This window comes from Sphaeramia orbicularis, chromosome 11, assembly GCF_902148855.1.
Source record: "Sphaeramia orbicularis chromosome 11, fSphaOr1.1, whole genome shotgun sequence".
NCBI classification, from domain to species: domain Eukaryota; kingdom Metazoa; phylum Chordata; class Actinopteri; order Kurtiformes; family Apogonidae; genus Sphaeramia; species Sphaeramia orbicularis.
Window position 1 is genome coordinate 26,482,364 of NC_043967.1, and position 19,387 is coordinate 26,501,750.

General features: G+C 38.8%; 1 protein-coding gene across 7 annotated transcripts in view; it reads right to left on the bottom strand.

Annotated features, from left to right (window-relative positions):
* Nucleotides 1–7,952: 7,952 nt before the first annotated feature.
* trioa (trio Rho guanine nucleotide exchange factor a) overlaps nt 7,953–19,387 on the bottom strand; it is a 99,320-nt gene continuing 87,885 nt past the window's right edge. For 3 of the 7 annotated variants that reach the window (XM_030147407.1, XM_030147408.1, XM_030147402.1), the window contains 11 exons: nt 17,579–17,839; nt 16,976–17,490; nt 15,989–16,236; nt 15,154–15,292; nt 15,040–15,067; nt 14,779–14,941; nt 13,176–13,297; nt 13,013–13,091; nt 11,682–11,882; nt 11,439–11,577; nt 7,953–10,467 (listed from right to left, as the gene is read on the bottom strand). In XM_030147407.1, coding sequence (XP_030003267.1) covers nt 9,910–10,467; nt 11,439–11,577; nt 11,682–11,882; nt 13,013–13,091; nt 13,176–13,297; nt 14,779–14,941; nt 15,040–15,067; nt 15,154–15,292; nt 15,989–16,236; nt 16,976–17,490; nt 17,579–17,839 — 2,453 coding nt within the window. In that variant the 3' untranslated portion in view covers nt 7,953–9,909. Of the gene's footprint in view, nt 10,468–11,438; nt 11,578–11,681; nt 11,883–13,012; nt 13,092–13,175; nt 13,298–14,778; nt 14,942–15,039; nt 15,068–15,153; nt 15,296–15,988; nt 16,237–16,975; nt 17,491–17,578; nt 17,840–19,387 lie in introns of those variants that run through there. The other 4 variants (XM_030147404.1, XM_030147403.1, XM_030147401.1 and 1 more) reach the window with 2 other exon arrangements.

Sequence of the window (19,387 nt, forward strand, 5' to 3'; positions counted from 1 at the left end):
TGACTGGACTGGTGCTGTGCATAATTATTATTATTTTCATGTACTACAAGGTAACGAGTAAAATTAATAAACCAGCCAAAAAAACAGCATCTCTACTGTAAAAAATATATTATGAAAGCTGCAAATACTGGATATAGCATGAATGTATATTTTGTATGTTTATTTATGCAGTTTTTAATGCGAGCTGTATACACTGCATGGCAAAAAAAAAAAGAAAAAACATCACTTGGATTTAACTGAGTAAATTCAAAGTTCAGTTCCTTCCAATGGAAAATTAATGCGGTGATTAATATGTTTCAGCTGCATCAAGTTCTTTAACCTTGTAGCAACCAGTAATTTAATAACCTTGATAAATTGTGTTTCAGCCAATAACTTAATAAGTTATTACAGTAATGGCAAATTATTAGATTATTGGCTTTATTACATTTCAAATGGACAAAGTTATTAAGTTACTGGCCATTATTACATTATTGTTTATTATAAACTGATGCAGTGAGTAGGATCTAAATTCTTAAACGCCCATGTCAGAGAACTTGTGCTTCTGGAAAGGATACAACTCTGACTCATAAGAGTCCAATTATTGGAATCAAGCAAAGAGATTTACTAAGGAGATGTGTGAAACTGGCAGAATCAGTAAAACTGAACCAGTGGCTGAACTCATAGAACACATCCCCTCTCTCCGCTATACACTGTCTCTAAAAAAGAGAAAAACAAAACTGGTCGATGTGTTATTAAAACCTGGAAGGACAGTCATGAACCAGCATCTTTTAAGAGAAATATGGTTAACAAAAAAAGCTTAAATGATCATGACCAAACACTTAAATGTTCGGTGAAACTAAATCATAAAAAAAAGAAATTACAATGTGACATTAGAACTCAAGGTTATGTTTAATATCTTAGCTATAGTTAATAATAGTCTAATGTCACTGATTCTTGAGACATTGGAAAAAACATGTTCCACGAAGAAAATAGTTAATTCTGTTGAAAATGAATAATATTTTCATAGTAAAAATAGTCAGGGTTGATCTTGGTCTTTTTCACAAACGTAATCTTTTTTTCTATAAGTTTGTTTTGATTTAATGAATTTTGTGATCATATGTTTGCTCATTATCCACAAAATGAGTTGTCCACAGACAAGAGATTATCACTGAAAAACTCTTTTTAAATGAATAAAATACCAGATGAAATAATAGAGTGAAAAATCCCTTGAAAACTAAGAACTTTCATTAATATTTACTATTATTTTGCAGTTCCTCAAAATGTATCCCATGTTTCTGTCAACACAGTCAGATATACTGTATATCCTCCTCAGATCCAGTAAGTAAAAGTTTTGCTTTTTTACATTAAATAATTGCCTTGATTAGAAACAGCATGGTGCAACAGTTTTTTCAGATACATTTTTATATTATATTTATATTTTATGTTATTATTATTATTATTATTATTATTATTATTATTATTATTATTATGTTCTTTTAAATTTTTTAAGTAAAGCAGTGAAACTCTTGTCCATTACAGAGGACAAAAATGCATTGCTGGGTCCTAGTATTTAAAAAAAGAAAAATAATAATAAAATAAAATAAAAAATCAGGCAACCGCATGGTCACCTATATTCCCAAGGACCCTCTTTGCCCACTTTTCAGATCTACAATAGGCGGCACGTCCACTCAGGCTCCAGTAAGTTTTCTGTTTCTTTCTAAGTCTTTGCGTATGTATTGATATCTTTAGTGTCACAACATCGTCTCTTTTATATCGGAAATATCACATTGAATTATTGCATACATTTATTCATTTTAAGTAGGGATAATGGTAACTAGCACCCAAAGCTAACAAGCTAATGTCCTATATCATATAAAACAGAGGCTTGAATATAAATTATTACTAATATGGCTTTTCAAGTTTCATCAAACTCTTTATTTACTTTAATCATTATTTCTCCTATATTTTTCTCATACAGACCCAAAATACATGCAAATTGTCGTTGCTGAACAATACTATTTATAGAGGGTATGCATGTGACGTCACCGCGGGTACGCCCACTGAGTGGCAGAAAGAGGGAGATGAGTGACAGCGTTGGCTTTAATACTGTCTAAACCAGGGGTGTCAGACTCATTTTAGTTCAGGGGCCACATTCAGCTAAATTTGACCTGAAGTGGGTTGAACCAGTAAAATAATAATATATAAATAATGTCAACTCCAAACTTTTCTCTATGTTTTAGAGCGAAAAAAGTAATGTTACATTATGAACAGGTTTACATCTACAAACTATCCTTTCAAAAGATGTGAAAAACATGAACTGAAAAAAAAACAAGTGTAATTTTAACAATATTCTGCCACAGTTGATCATTTATCCATGTACATTATAACTTACAGATCACAGTGGATCTACAAACACACAAAACATTTAATAACAGACAGAATATTGTTAAAATTGTACTTACTTCTCTTAAGACATTTCAGGTTATTCACATTTTTTTTTTGCAAAATTATACTTCGTTTTAGTGTACATACATGTAAATATTTACATTTACACAGAAAAAAATTTGAAGTTATTATTATTTATATGTTGTTATGATAGTATTTTACTGGTCTGACCCACTTGATATTGAATTGGTCGGAATGTGGAACCTAAACTAAAAGGATTGTTCATATCTTAGTGTGATTTTTGCATTTCACAAATTCATCCCAGGGGCCGGAGTGGACCCTTTGGCGGGCTGGATTTGGCCCCCGGGTCACATGTTTGACACCTGTGGTCTAAACTTAAGAACAATATTCAATAAAAATGGGGAAGAGCTGTTGTGCGATTGATTGTATGAACAGGTTTGAAAAGCAGTCAGAGCTGTCGTTTGTTTCAGGTAAAAATAGCGATAATCCCCTACGTCCTGGATGTCTGGATACGCGATTTCAGGCCACATGTCAATGTTTGTGGACCACTTGTTCTTTGGTAGCTCGTATGGATCCATGTCCAGTCCAATTGTCCTTAATTTAATTTCATATTTCACATTTTCCTGGTCTTGCTGTGTTTACTGCTATACTCCGTTGGTTTTTGCCCCTCAGTCTGACTTAGAGGGGCGTGGCTCAGGGGGGAAGTGATGTATTTGCATACCCTCTATACCAGGGGTGTCAAACTCATTTTAGGTCAGGGGCCACATTCAGCCCAGTATGAGCTCAAGTGGGCCGAACCAGTGAAATAACAGCGGAAAAAAGTAAAATTAAATGATCATAATGTTAGTATCTACAAAAATATGAACAACATGAACAACTGGAAACATCTTAAGAAAATCAAGTGCAATTTTAACAATATATATTTATTATTAGATTTTTTTTGCTTAATTCAAGATTTTTTTTTTTTTTTGCTTAATTCAAGATTTTTTTTATTTTGCTTAATTCAAGATTTTTTATTTTTGCTTAATCCAAGATTTTTTTTTGCTTAGTTCAAGATTTATTTTTTTTTTTGCTTAATTCACAATTTTTTTTTAACATCTACAAAAATCTGAATAACACGAACAACTGGAAACATCTTAAGAAAACCCAGTCCAATTTTAACAATATTATGCCTCAGTTTATCAGTTTATCATTTACACATGTGCATTACAACTTACATTACAATTACAAATGCACAAAACATTTAATAATAGGCAGAATATTGGTAAAACTGCATTTATTTATCTTAAGACATTGCAGGTTTTTCACATTTTTTGTGAAATAACAGTTTTTAATATAAACATTTTCATGTAACTTTACTTTTTATTTACACTAAAACAAAGATAAAATTAGCTGTTTTCATTATTTATAGGTTTAATATGATAGTATTTTACTGGTTCTGACCCACTTGAGATCTAATTGGTCTGTATGTGGAATCTGAATTAAAATGATTTTGACATCCTCGATTGTTAATATCTTCAGTGTAATTTTTGTATTTCACAAATTCACCCCACGGGCCAGATTTGGCCCCCGGACCACATGTTTGACACCCATGCTCTATACCATTTTTAACCATTTAACTGCTCTGCAGCTGGTTGTGCTCCATCTGTGTGTCATGCAATAAAATGTCTGTTCATACATTTAGTCACTGTGGATGTGGGTGGATAGAATATTGTGAGCCTTCAATATTCATCTCCAATGACTAAAACCAAATGACAATGAATTTAACCAGCATTTAACCCAATTAAACATTAAATTCACAGGAATGTGCCCCAATTTCAAGGCAATTTCATTAACCCGACTTTTGTTTTTTATAAAGGTATGACTAGGCAGCAGCTACAATGCATCTGGAAAGTATTCATAGATTTTTTTTTAAAATACATGTTCTTGTGTTACAGTCCTATTCCAAAATAGATTGACTTATTTTTACTTCAGTATTCTACTCACAATGCCTCACAATAACAGGGTGAAAAAAGTTTGACACTTTAGCAAATGTATTAAAAATAAAAAACAAAAATATAAGTATTCAGACTGTTTGCCATGACACTCAAAATTGAGCTCAGGTGTGTACTGTTTCCATTCATCATGCTTCAGATGTTTCCTCAGCTCAGTTGGAGTCCACCTGTGGTCAGTTCAGTTGATTGCACATGATCCAGCAGTCAGGCCTGTTTGTAGAGTGGACAGACGGAAGCCCCCTCCTCAGTAAAAGGCATCTGAAGGACTCTCAGACCATGAGAAACTAAATTCTCTGGTCTGATGGACCACAGATTGAACTGTACGGCCTGAATGCTAAAGCGTCATGTCTGGAGGAAATTGTCAACCGCTCATCACCTGCCCAACACCATCCCTACAGTGAAGCATGATGGGAAAGATGAATGCAACAGTATACAGAGACACCCTTGATAATAACCTGCTCTGGATTATGACTGGGGAGAAGATTCATCTTTCAGTAGGACAGCGACTCTAAGCATACAGCCAAAATGACAAAGCACAGGCTTCTGTTACGACTCTGTGAATGTCCTGGAGTGGCCCAGGTAGACCCAGACCTGAACCCTATTGAGCATCTGTGGAGCGTCTGAAAGTGGCTGTGATCCCCATACAACCTGATGGAGCTGGAGAGGTTCTGCAGAGAACAGGAGAAACTGTCCAAAAATAGCTGTCGAGTTTGTAGCAGGGTCATTCCATCCCAAATCAACCAGATTTCAGAAAGTGCCCCGCATGACCCCCTCAGAAAATTCTGAAAAAAATCACACTTGTTCATCTACCAGATAAACAAACACATCCAAAATGTTAATGTCATATCTGTAATAGTTTAGGAGATACAGCCCTTTGAAAATTAATGTTTGTTTTTTTTTTATTTTGCAAATTTGCTTTTCAGCCAACTTTGAGGAGCTCTGTCTTCTTAGGTGTTCAAGCCACACTGCTGAAACTTACTGTCTGGGGTGAAATCCCCCTGAAAAGACAATATTTTGCATCAAAATAATTGTAGATGCCTTCATGTTTGGTCCATGAGGCCTTGAAATCAGGCGAAAAGGCTAATTCTTCCAAATGTCCTCTCTCTTCAGGCTTGCACTGTGCCATAATGGATGAATGTACAGACCTAATTTTTTTGCATGGATTCTTATGGTCAAGATGCAACAATATACTGCAAAAAGACTACATTTCAATGAAAAGTGTTGCTGTGAGGCAATGAATAGTTCCTGAAAGTTGGCCGAAAAGCAAATTTGCAAAATAAATAAAAAAAAACACATTAATTTTCAAAGGGCTGTATCTCCTAAACTATTACAGATATGGCATTAAAATTTTGGATGTGTTTGTTTATCTGGTAGGTGAACAAGTGTGATTTTTTTTCTGAATTTTCTGAGGTGGTCATGTGGGGACCATTGGTTGAATTGCCATGGAATTACCCAGCATCAGACTCCACCAGACTTGAAGCTGTAATTGCTGCCAAAGGTGTATCAACAAAGTATTGAGCAAATGCTGTGAATACTTATATAAATGTTATATCTTTGACACTTTTGCAGATGTATTAATAATAATAAAGTCTTTTTCACTTTCTCATTATGAGGTATTGTGTGTAAAATTGAGTTAAGATGTAATCTATTTTGGAATAAGGCTTTAAAACAGTATTGAGCTGCGAATACTTTCCAGATGTACTTTATCAGTGGAGGAGTGAAAGGGAAGAAACAGGAAAAACCAAAAAAAGAGAGACTTCAGAGAGAAAATATAATGAGGTAAAGGTAAAAGAGAAAGGAAAAATGGAAGAGAAAAAGTAAATATGGATTAAGATTGTAGAGATGTAAAACAGAGTTAGAGAAAGTTGTGGAAATTAATTTAAAAAAAGTCAAAAGAACGTAGTGGGTCCAGGTGTTTGTTAATGAAATCATAATGTTCACAGAATGAAATAAATGTTTAATTATTTGTTGCAAGAACACTGACTTGAGTGAAAATGTTGGAATTGTTTGTAATAAAGCCACTGTCAAATAGATTTTTATTTGTTTTAAGTGAATATGATTATAATGTGTTTTATCTTTGAGTTATCAAAGTACTTGTCACTTGAAAACTTAAAATGCGTATTTTTTTGTGGAAAACTGTCACTGTTTAAAGCTAAACATGAAAGTTGTTCAACGCAGTTTCATGATTAAGAATAAGTGAACCAGTAAAAAATAAACAAAACTGAATATTCAGTATTTAGCAGCATATTTCTGTAAATATGGTGTCGAAGTCAATAGTTTAAAGCTCAAAATTTATATTAGATTATATTTAGTATTTATTTACTTAATAAATAGGAGTAATCAGCTTTTTGTTGTGTGACAGTGTTGACAAAAACAAAGTAAAGACAGGAAAAATACGTATGTTTTGAATAAATTATAAAACGAGGAGATTCCATTACATTAAAGCTCACAAACCAAGAACTGATTCTGTGACCATAAGACTTAAGGTTTCATAATTTTTATTTATTTTTTTTAACTTTTAATTTGATTTATCCAAATCCTCAGTCAGTCATGTTTAACTGTGTGTAATGGGATGAGTAGTAAGACTGAAGTTCCCTGTAATAAAGTCAGTTCACCTTTAAAAGTCAAAGTAAAAGCATTTCCACAATAACTAGAAGCACTCGGAGAGCGCAGACCTCCGCCAAGGCTGATCAATGGCGCCCCCCGTGGGCCCCCCCACCCCCGATCACCACCAAAATTTAATAATTTCTTCCTTATCTCATTTCCAACAAACCCTGAAAATTTCATCCAAATCTGTCCATAACTTTTTGAGTTATGTTGCACACTAACGGACAGACAAACAAACAAACAAACAGACAAACAAACAAACCCTGGCAAAAACATAACCTCCTTGGCGGAGGTAATAATAATAAAATAGTGTAGCCTTAAGAAAACCACTTCAGTGAGGATAGTCAGAAAAAGGTTTCAGTTTGATAAACAGCATAAAGACTGGCGTTTCAATTTTTTTTGCATATATCTCTTAAACCACTTGAAATCTGATCAAAATTACCAAATGTTCAATAATTTCCTGTATTTTAACCCATTAAATGCCCATTGAATGTGATGCCAATTGCTTAATAATAATAACAATAATAATAATAATAGTAATATTAATACTAATAATAATAATAAATGATTTTACCTGTTAGAGGGATGCGGTGTTTTATCAGTCTTGGACGTGTCAAAGATTAGCAATAACACTGATGTTGCATTAGTAGTTTTTGTTCAGCGCAGGACCCTCATGGCAAAACATGCCTCACCAGTTTACACTGGAACCCCATTTTATTAATCTCATGAAAACTACTGATGTAATGAAAAACTAAAATACATGCCATAAGCTTTAACACAGCCATAATAATCACCAAATCAAAGAAAAATGACAGATGTACCTCGGGGTCCATAAACATTAATGTTTTTGGTGTTCTCTATATATTTCATGAATGTGTGTAAAATGCAGTTGTTCAAACAAACACAAAATAAACCAGACAGGATACTTAACAAAACAAAATATCAAACAAGGTACAAAGACGGAAATGTGTTCAATATTTTTAATTTCCAAATAACTGATGGCAAAATGAGAATATTTACAAGAAAATATGTATGATCTGTACAAAAAATATACATGCAAAGATAGAAAACAAATGGCAAACATGTAACTTATGAAACAAAAAAACACTGGAAACACATAACAAAAAGACAAACAATGGAAAAAAAAACCTAAACTGAGGTATTCAGTCCAAGTTTCCTTGTTTTTAATGGCCTTTGTACACTGAAATAAATAACGGTAACAAGAGGGCTGTGGTTTATGTTCATCGCCCTCCTGTCCTCTTGGTGGATTCATTCAGGACTCTGGGATTAAACCAGCTGGTGTGTGTTTTCATTTCCAAAACCACTGGTCAGCAGTTGTTTGTTTTAGGATGTTTTTTACGTGTGAAACAGGGATTTCTAAAAGAGATTTTGGCAATAAGTACTGTATCTGTACATACGTTTAGAACACCATTGAACAAATGATGTATAAAAGTTAAACTAGAACACTTTTCTCCTAAATCAACACAGGAGATGAAGCACACTAAAGTTCTTCCAATTGTGTTTTTAACCGGTGTAAACAATTATTCTACATGGTCAGAGTGAAACAGAATCACAATAAAGTATTATAAAGCTAGAGCGACTTTGGTGTACCAATACTACATAGGCATACAGTACAAAAAGTGTTAAATTAGTTTTGATCAAACCGTAATATGATTGTAGATGGTGACCTCTAAGTGGCCTGGCCTGGAAGTCATAATACTCAAAGATCAAATAAACACAAACTACCAGCAGTGCTTGCAGTACCAAGTACATGCTTTTCTCTAGATTTATTACAGATACAACAGATGTCTTCATAAATAGTTGCATAAAATGTTAAAGCCGCAACATTGCACATGATAATCAAACATAACATACAATGAGTGCATTTACAGTAATTCGTCTTCCTCTGCCTCCACATTCACTCCATCAGATTGGTGATGAGCGCTGCCGCCCAGAAGCAGGAATCTGTCGTGAATGTGAGGAAAAGAAGGCAGAACGAGTCTATGTACAAGGTAAGGCTTAAACATCTCAGAACTGCGCAACACAAGTTTTGTTCTAGGAAAAGCAAATGATGAATGTCTATTGGTTCTTCTTAGACTGGACAGTGCAGCATAGTTACTTGCGACATGGTCATCATGGTATCTTAGATTAGTTACATTATGTAAGCGCAGCCATCAAAAAGCTCTGATCAGACGTATAAATGTCTCAGTAAAGTCGAGAAGCTCAGTCACCGTCTCCAGGATCCATGTCAACACAGTCCAAAGTAGCACAGCAACTTTCATCTGAGGACAATTTTCTACGCTTTTTTTTTCCTGGAAAGGCAGAGACAGTAACGTTCCTTCCAATAAACTGTTTCTATAAGAAAGGGTGCTTCTCAAAAGTCTTTGAGTTATATTTTAATGTAAAAGAGCAAACACAAATCGTCTCTGTCCCTCTTTACCAACAAGAAGGAAGGGCAGTTTACTCTGCGATGTCATAAGCTTTGATGGCGTCACTTTCTCCTAAAAGCTCTGCGTCTGCAGCGGCATCGAGGCTAAATCAACTGGCTCTTCTCATCGGCTTATCTCTAGTAAAGGAAAATAAATTACTTCATTATGTATAGATTTTTTTTTTAGTTTTTCTTTACTTGGCTACAAAATCTGTTGAGTTGAAACCAGCAAGCAGCAGTAGACGAGGGCATCCATTTATTTATGGTGAGAACTCTGTTGTCGAGGGCTCTGATTGGCTGAAGACCTGAGCAGGTCTGTTTGAATGGTGAAAGGACTACAGGCCTTTAACATCACTAGTCTGTGAAAGAGCATAAGATCAGCATTCATTATTCCTCTCTTTTTCATTTGAAACATCAAGATGCTCCAGCCCTGGCACTGGACAGTTGGTCAGATGGCGAGGGAGCAGAGGCGGTGGGTGGGGTTGGAGTTGAATCTCAGACTCTGGACTGAAGGCGACTTTGAATGAAGCTCCTGACTCCTCCGATGGGTCGGGCGTCAGTTTGATGTTTCCTTCTGTCGATGAAGGAGATGAGGCGCGAAGTGTCCAGGCAGCAGTCCCCTCGGGCCCGGTCGTCGTCTCTGCAGGTCTGCAGCCACGGCTCCTGGAGACAGAGCCCGGCCGGGGGCCTCCTGCCGGGGTCTGTCCTCAGAAGCAGGCACACAAAGTCCCGGGCCGTCTGGCTGACGCCGTGGAAGTAATCCCGAGGAAAGCTGAAGTCCAGCCGGCAGATGTTCAGACAGGTCTCCTCCGCGCTCTCGTCCAGGAAGGGAGACGCACCGCTCAGCAGCACGTAGGTGACCACGCCCAGGCTCCACAGGTCGGAGGTCAGCGACACCGGCTCCCCCAGCACCAGCTCTGGGGAGGCGAACTCAGGACTGCCCAGCAGAGGATGGATGTAGTGGGCGCTGTTGAGCTGAATGGCATCACCGAAGTCTGTAAGTTTGACCAGTGGCTGTCCGCTGGAGCTGTGAGCCACCAGCAGGTTCTCAGGCTGCAAAAACAAAAACAATCCTCCTTTTACTAATTTAAATCTCAGAGGTCTAAGGGTATTTTCTTGAGTTCTACAAACTTTCTTAAATTGATCTTTTTAAAGGTACTTGTAAATAACACAATACCCAAGTGTTTTATATCAAAATGTTCAGGACAATCTCAGCTTTATGTAAACTGCGGCCAATTATTGTTCAAGGGAACTGTAGAAAGAGAAAACTCAGCCCAAATGCTGAAATGTTGAAGTCAGGTTTGTGAAAACGCACTATTTCACCTCTGCGTGAAAGTAGTGGAATATATGAATAAAATTAGTGTAGAAAAAAATGTCTACTCTGAAATTTTGCAATTCTGTCTTTGAGTATAAATGTTGTCTGTCATTTTGTTTCCAGCAGATGTCTCAAATGTGAGTTAAATGAGGCTGAATAATGACTTCATGTTACTAGTATTAGTATCGCTGTTCTACAGCATAAAACAAGAATATTAATAAAACATACCAATATGTCCACCGTCCTTAGAATGTTTTTAACACTAATATAACGTCCTGAAACCCAGTAAGTAGAAGTTTTGGCTTTTTTAAATTAAATAACTGCCTCAACTGGGAATAACATGATGCAATGTTTTTTTTTTTCAGATACTTTCTTTAATCTTATTTTCTTATGAAATTTTTTTTTTTATAAGTATTCCCCTACAGAGGACACAAATGCATTGCTGGGTGTCAGGAGGATATCTCCGATGAAAAAATGCATTTTGTAAAGATGTGACCAGTAAACACATGCACAAATCTGTGCCGCAAGAGTGGCAAGGGTTAATGGTGGGGTTTCCAGTCTTTAACTGTAAATAGTTTTGTTTTAGCAGCTGAACCTGCAGTTAGATCTTTGTAAGACTGTAGAGACCAACTCTACACTTCAGGTGTCAGTCCTCACTGAAGTCAAGTGTTTTTGTATCATAAAAGATTACAGTGTGAAGTTGACTTGCCTTTATGTCCAAATGTACTATCCTGCTGTTGTGTAGGTAATGTAAAGCTTCTAAAACATGCCGTAGGTAGCAGGCCACTTTCTCCTCTGTCAGATTCCCCCAGCTCACAATGTAGTCCAGGAGACGGCCCTGATCGACCCTGAAACACACGGTAAATGCCCATGAAAACCTCACACTGAAGGAACACTTTGATCGTATGAGTGATGGTGTTTGAGTCCATGTGTGTCTTTGGTCCACACTCACATCTCCAGGACGAGGGCGTAGCTGCTGGGGGTTTCATACGTGTCTATCAGACTGACTATGTGGGGGTGTTGCAGCCTGTGGAGCAGACTGAGTTCCTGAGTCACCCTGTCCCGTCTCATCAGCTTCTTATTCACCTGTTTGACTGCGACTGTGCGTTTGGTCCCCCGGTGGTCGCAGCGCTTGACAACAGAGAAACGACCCCTGGAGAAAAAACAAAGACGGCCGGAGGTCAGTTAGTTTCTGCTTTCTACTCATCGTAACCATTGTAGTGATAATAGGGATGTAAGGAAATATCGGTTCTGTGATATATTGTGAAATTTTATTTCACAATACTGTATCCTTATTAAAATGTACTGTATTGATATTTCAGGTTCAAGGTTCATTTTTGTTTTTCTTTTTTATTTATATTTTTTTGGAATCCTGCAAGCTCTTTTATTTATAAATTCACATGGGTATTTTGCTCTGTTTGAAATCTAGAAAAGTAGTGCTGTGATATTGCAGGACATTCATGTAGTTTTTTGACATTGACACTGATCTTAAACTGCAACATCTGTAAATCATGATTTTATTTATTTATTGTGTTTTTTGTACTGGTAAAGCTGGATTTTAAAACTTTATTTATCCAACAGAGCTGGTAGGTAACTCAGGCATCTTCTGAGTTTTGTCGCGACATGCATTCTGGGAAGTGGAGATTCTGGCAGCGGCAGCGCAACCATATGATATCATATGGTTGCATCACACACAACGTGGAAATGGCTGAAACGCGAAAACGGCTGGAGACAAATGGAGCTCCGCCTGGCAGCGGCACCTGCAACTTCCACAACGCGGAAGCGGCTGGAGGCAAACCTCCGTCTCCCACAATGCAATGCATGTCACGACAAAATTCTGAAGATGCCTGAGTTACCTACCGGCTCTGTTTGTAAACACGTGGTTTGTTTATGGTGGAGTACACTTAGAAATTGTTCACCATGAGGGAAGAGATTCAGGTGAGTAATCACGGAAAGACTTACGAATTCGTGATACTGAGGCTATGACTGGGGTTTTACAGATTTGATGAAAAATTGGTGACGAAAGTCTCCCACAGCTTTAAAGTTTTTACAGAAGAAAGTTTTGTGGTATAGCATTAGATACTGTTCTGATCAAATAAAAATATGTTTAGTATTTGTGCATATTTCTGGTGTAATACAATTTTTTCAGAAAATAATCTTTTAAAAAAAGAAGCAAAACAAAGAAATATCACCTTAACAGTACTGCAGTATATCATATTGTGATTTGTATCGTATCATCAGATTCTTGCCATACACACCCCTACGTGATAAAAGGAGAATTACCTGCCCAGTTCCACCACTTCAGCATAGTGAGACTCAAAGTTGTCCTTCCAGCTCACCCTGATGCCATCGGTGGACACAGCTGAAGGAGACGAAGGCAGCCGGTTAATGATGTCACACTGTCCAATAATACTCTGACTACTGATCTGGTCAGCTTTGTGCTTACCTAACACTCTGAGGCTGGCGGAGGATGTCATACTGCCCAGCTCATTCGTTGCGACACAAGTGTAAACACCGTCATCCTCAGAGGCAACGCCGATAATCCGCAGGGTCGCTTCACCCGTATCGCTGAGAACACAAACCACACTCACACCGTTTTCCATGTTCAACTAAATCACACAAGACTACAGTCTGCTGCTGTTTATGACTCAGTCCTACATGATGAAGGTTAATGGTTGGAAATGATCGCTTACATCCATCATCATATAATCTTATAAAATGCTCGGTTTCCTGTAGAGGAAAGCACTGACAGAAATTCAGAAAAATGCAGAAATTCACCTAAATACCTGCAATATGTATTTTCTTCTGAATTACATACATACATACTCTGAACCCTAAATACTTCTATGAGGACAGTGATACAAAACCTTTCCCGACATCTAATACCTAATACATTCATAATAGTAACAGTCGTTTTACACATGTTCATTTTAACCTATGGTGCTACTTCTGTCCCTGCAAAAATGGATAAACAGACTTAAGACCTCTGTAATATAAAGTATATATGACAGACATGTAGCCTGAGTCCTGCATGTATTGTAAAACTAGGAGTATATATCTGATATACAAGGAGAAGTTCCTTGTATATAGTGTCTATATTACATTCCCTGAAATGTGTGGATATGGATGTATAATACAGCATGTGTAATGATGCATTTGCCTCACTGATTAATGCCAAATAACAGCTGATCACATTGTTCTATAAATACATCATATATTGTGTATATAGTCGGTCAACTCTGCAGTAATATAAGGAAGCGTTTGCTGCTGAAAATGTCACAAAATAAAATAAATCCCTTGAAGTGAGTTAAATGAATGTGTGGATTTTTCTCTTCTACTCGACTAGATGCTTTCTGATGCAGCAGTTGTCCTCCTGAAACTAAGGCCTTGTCCACACCGAGATGAAAACAATCTTTAAAAAAAAAAAAAAAAAAAAAAAATCTAAGTGTCCTGTTATCATGGTATCATCCACACAAAACCACTGAAAATGCTGTAGTATATAGGTCTGGCCTGTAGGTGGTGCTGTAACGCTGCCACAGAAATATACCAAAAACAGAAGACAAGGAGTATAAAATGTAAACTAGAAGAAGGAGTCAATGAATCTGAATGAGGTGGGGCTAATTTCAGAAAACATATGTATGGGTTTGAAACATAGGAATACAAGGGTGATGTTTAGAGAGTTGTTCAATCTGGGACCTGGTTTCAAATATTAGTGTATAAGGGCTCCTAAAACCCCGGTTCCAGGTGGATAAAATGCCCATATGATGAACAACTTTTGTGGATACCCCTAAACTCGTCCAAAGAACTTTTCATGTTCCTTTAGAAAAAATAGTGCCACATTTACAGATGGAATAACAGGTAACAGTAAACGTATATTTAAAGAGCTACTTCTAAACTCAAATGGCTCCAAGTCCATGTATTTTACAGCGTCCTTACAGATCCAATACTTTCATATTCACCATTTGTGTTTGGATTTTTAACACCATCCAGTACAACAAACCCAAAAAAAGCCATATGTTGAACTCCCATCATCCATCTGTGCCGCTCACCTGTAGGTGATGCTAAAGTGGCCGTTGTTGGCGAGGTTGGTCTGGTTGGGTCCCTTCCAGGTGACAGTGGCCCGGGGACGACCGCAGACCTTACACCTAAGGGTGACGCTCTCTCCATTGTCACATGTCACATCACTCAGGGGTACAAGAAACTCTGGGGGAACTGAAGGAAATGACGGTGATGAATATTAATGCTAATCATACTCAGTAGCTGAAAAATTCAGAGTTAAGTGAGTATTAAATGATTAAAAAGTAACTTACCATCATAGATGTAGTTTGGATTTAGAAGCTGGAAATAAAAAAACAACAGTGTCAGCGATAAATGCATATGCGAGTAGCTACATTAGTGTCCTGAAGTGTTACCCACGAACTCACCTTTACAGAAACTTTGTTGGCCAGCCCATCTCTGGACTTCCTGTAACCATTTTCCAGCTTGGTCTCCTTCTTCGCCTCCTTCTCCTTCTTCTCAGACTTCTTTCGGATGCGTAGAGACGTGTGCCAGGACGAGGATTTTCTACTGGAGGAAAACAGCATCATAAAGCTTGTAAACAGATGAAGAGAATGGACTTGACCTTGGGCGTAAAGAATTCATTAACCCTTTATTGGGCAAGTGACCATTTTTGGTAATTTCCGCATGCATTACAAGTCAGTGACAGCAACAGTTCCAGTGAGGACAGTGAGGCGACACTCTCAGGCCAAATGTGGTCTACATGGTCTGCAAGGTCCACCTCTGCATGAACAGTAAGCGTAACTGCTTTGTTAGGTTCCATGAAGTAATGGTACTAATGTAAGGAATGATGTTCAAAGGGAGAATGTGGATGTGGACAGGTGTCTGGATCAGCACTAATGTATTTTAGAATATTAGAACATGTTCCTAGCACCTAACAAGTGTTTTTCTTGTATTTTTTATATTTACTTCTTGTATTTATTTATCTTTAGCAACTTATGAGTAAGGAACCAAATGTGGTAACTTCATTAACCTTGATTTTCTACATAATAAAAACATTTGAAAACAAAGTAATAAAGTCTTATGTTCTCCAATAACACACTAAGGTTGAGTGTTTCTATGAGTGGACTATAAAGAGTTAAACTGTCTTACACGTTTGTTTTCTTTGGTATAATTAAATAGTCCATGGATGCAAAGAGGCCACAATCCAAACTACAGACCTGAACAGTTAGGGTTTGATGTGATGTGAGGTTGTGGTCTTACTTGATGGATCCCTCGGGGCAATCGGGGACGATGGCCGAGGTGTGTCCTAGCACAAATCCAGGGATCCAGCCTTCTGCAGCTGGGCCCTGCTCCGTAGCCGCCCTGAACACCAGGAACATGTTTTGCTGGTTGCTGGCTAAGATCTGGACCACTTCACCTTGAATGACGCTGATCTCATCCTCCTTTACAGCCATGTAGTCCTGGGTCACCAACATGGTGGATACGCTACTGCTGCTGCTACTTTCACTCTACGGTGAGAAGCACAGGTTATGTGGTAACACTGATGAGGTTACTTCAGGGGAAGACAACGCAAAGGCCTTACAGAGTCAATATTACATAAAACACTACAACTATAGGATTAACAATAAATGTGCTTTTGAAAAGGTAAAGGAAGCCAAAGAGACAATAGCTTCAGAAAAACACAGAAGACAAACACTGGAAATAGTCTCTGGAAGAGATCAGCTTGAAGTGTAAGAAAAACAGTGATTGATCATGTCCACTTGAAAAACGGAGCTAGATGAAGGCAAGAAAAAGATGATTTTCATTCGACTCATCTTTGCTTTTCAGTTCCACACAAAGAGGAGGAGAGTTAGGTTGAATGAGAAAGTCTTTGTTGTGTACGTTTGCAGGAGGAACCACAAACGTTGAAGGTTAGTTGTAGGAAAAGTATATTTCAGTAACAAATCATGAAGACAGCAGGAGGTGAAGGACGGCCAAGAGGAAGTCAGGTGTTAGTAGAAGCTTTGTTAGAAAGAAATCTAGGAACAGCCTTCACAGGGATTCACTGAAGAGTTGGACAAGGGCCATTAGAGAAGATTGAACCTGAAAACATGTTGGCAAATAGTGGAAACGGTGATGTGAAGAGCAGTGAGAGTTGTCAGGTGCGCAGTAGGGGACAGATTAGTAGCGCTGGCTTCAGGCAGACAGGACAGACCAGTTCTCCCTATACCTCTGTGTTAGTCGGTGGGCAGCAGGAAGTAGTCTTACCCCATTACTCTGGGTGGACTGGATGGACTGCTCACTGGCCGATGAGCATGTACTCATACGGTCGGCCTCCTTGCTGTGGGTGGAGTGTCTGTGGGTTTGGCTTTGGCTCCCAGATCCAGAACCAGTCTGGATCTGGTTTGAATTCTGACGCACTGGAGACTCTCCTGCTTCCCCCGGGAAGGTGAATGAGCCAGGCCGGCTGGCAGGGGAGCCCGGCATGGAGCTCCAGAACCCAGATCCAGACTTCTGGCCAGGGCTGGGAGGGGGAGGGACGAGGACTTCCTTGCCAAAAGCGGGAGTGGCGAGGGGAGGGGCCATAGGGGACACGGCTCCAGGCCGAGGTTTGGATGAGGGTGTGGAGGGCAGGGGCCCAACTGTGGCCCGGGGAATAGGGGTTACAGCATTGGCAGGAGTGGGGGTCTGTGCTTGGTCCTCTGGGGTCTGGATGGGACGTTTGCCCTGTGGGCTACCCCCTGAAGGGATGAGGGGAGGAGGGACAGGACGGGGTGACACACCTGGATCACAAGTGAGCAAAACTCACACCTCAGTCATATTTCTCTTTTTGTCAAACACATAATGAAAACACACTGACGTACTCCGTACCTGACATCTTGTTGGGGCCATCGGGGTCGGCCCCGGGATGGTGGCGGAGGGGTTGGGGTAGGCGGGAGGGCTGGGGGATCCTGGATGGCCGACGAGAGCCACCCTGGGGCCCTGATGGGATGGAACTGATCTGGGAGCTTCCGGGTCCAGGTGTGGTAGTAGATCCACCGCTGCCTCCACTCAGAGCCCCCATACTGGGACCACATGACCCACCACTCACCCCGACGTGGTTCCTCTGGTACTCTATGGGGGAGGTGAGAGCTGTGGTGATGAAGAGGAAGAGACAGTTAAGAGGGGCACAAAACACTAATGTAATCCTTTGTACAGTATAACTGCCTCTTCCAGTATGTTCCAATAGTCACAAATATTAGTTTTCCTCTAAACAGATTCACACCTTTTTATAATGAGAAAGAAGCACTAAATTAAGTTTCAGTTTAGTTTGAACATTTTAGGACTTTTGAGGGACATTTTTCATCATTTATGGAAACTATGATATATATTATGCCCTTTTTCCAATGCTGGTATCAGCCTTGTAGCAGATTTTTCAGACCAAACAGTAATCATCAGACCCACAGTTCAACGTTATACTGTTTGATGTGGCATTTTTACACTTTTCTTTTGTCATCTTAAAATGCTCCTAATAAGCGTGTGTCAAACTAAAATGTAAAAGAAATCCACCAGGTATTGAAACTCAAAAATGTGTAATTCTCATATATTGCTCATATTTCTGATAAAATTCTGACCAATCATTTTATTCGCTCCAAATGAAATAATTGGCCGAGCCTGGTTGAGCCTCCTGTCAATCATCTGTTACGCCCATCCAGCATCCGATCCATCATCGCCATCCCCGCATCCGATACGGGTACCTCTGAATCTGATGCTTCACTCGTGCCAGAGGTTGCACCAGACATTTTTATTGTCCCTCATTTTGACGGACAGGATCGTAAAAATTCCATCATAACATATTATTATCCATCATTTCAAATTTTTATTTTTTAATTATAATGAGATATATTTATTATTATTTAATTTTCAAAAACATCTCAATGATGCAGCAGCTGTAGTTGCTGCTGGCTCATAAACCAACGTGATATCACGACACATAATTATATACGCCACTTTTAATTGGTGTGTTATCTGTAGACATTCTAAGCTTTCCTTGTGTATGTTCACACAGAGTCAAATACTATGCACTGAAGGTTCGGGTTCTGTGAACCAGAGATCTTGGCACAAATTGACATGCCATCAAATAACACATGAAAGGTAGAAAATGTGTACATATAGCACACCAAATGCCACTGGCATATTCCTTGCTTGTCCTTCATCCTTCACTGCATCAGTCACTCTTTTTTTTAACCGTGTTTATCAGTGCCATCACATTTACTGGGCTTTTGAAAATAACTAAGGAGACTCGGCTGTCTTCACATTTTGCGCTAGCAAAGTAGCATCTAATTTTGGCTGAAGTCAGCTAAACAACGAGACAAGACTTGACACTGACTGATTAATATGCACACTCACCATCACCTGGACAGGGGGTCTACTACAGGTGAACTAACCGGACAGGGGGTCTACTACAGGTGAACTAACCGGACAGGGGGTCTACTACAGGTGAACTAACCGGACAGGGGGTCTACTACAGGTGAACTAACCGGACAGGGGGTCTACTACAGGTGAACTAACCGGACAGGGGGTCTACTACAGGTGAACTAACCGGACAGGGGGTCTACCACAGGCGGACTAACGGTGAGTCATTTGACTGAAGTACCGTTGTATTAAGTGTAGTTGTGAACAGTGGTGCTGTTGGGTTCT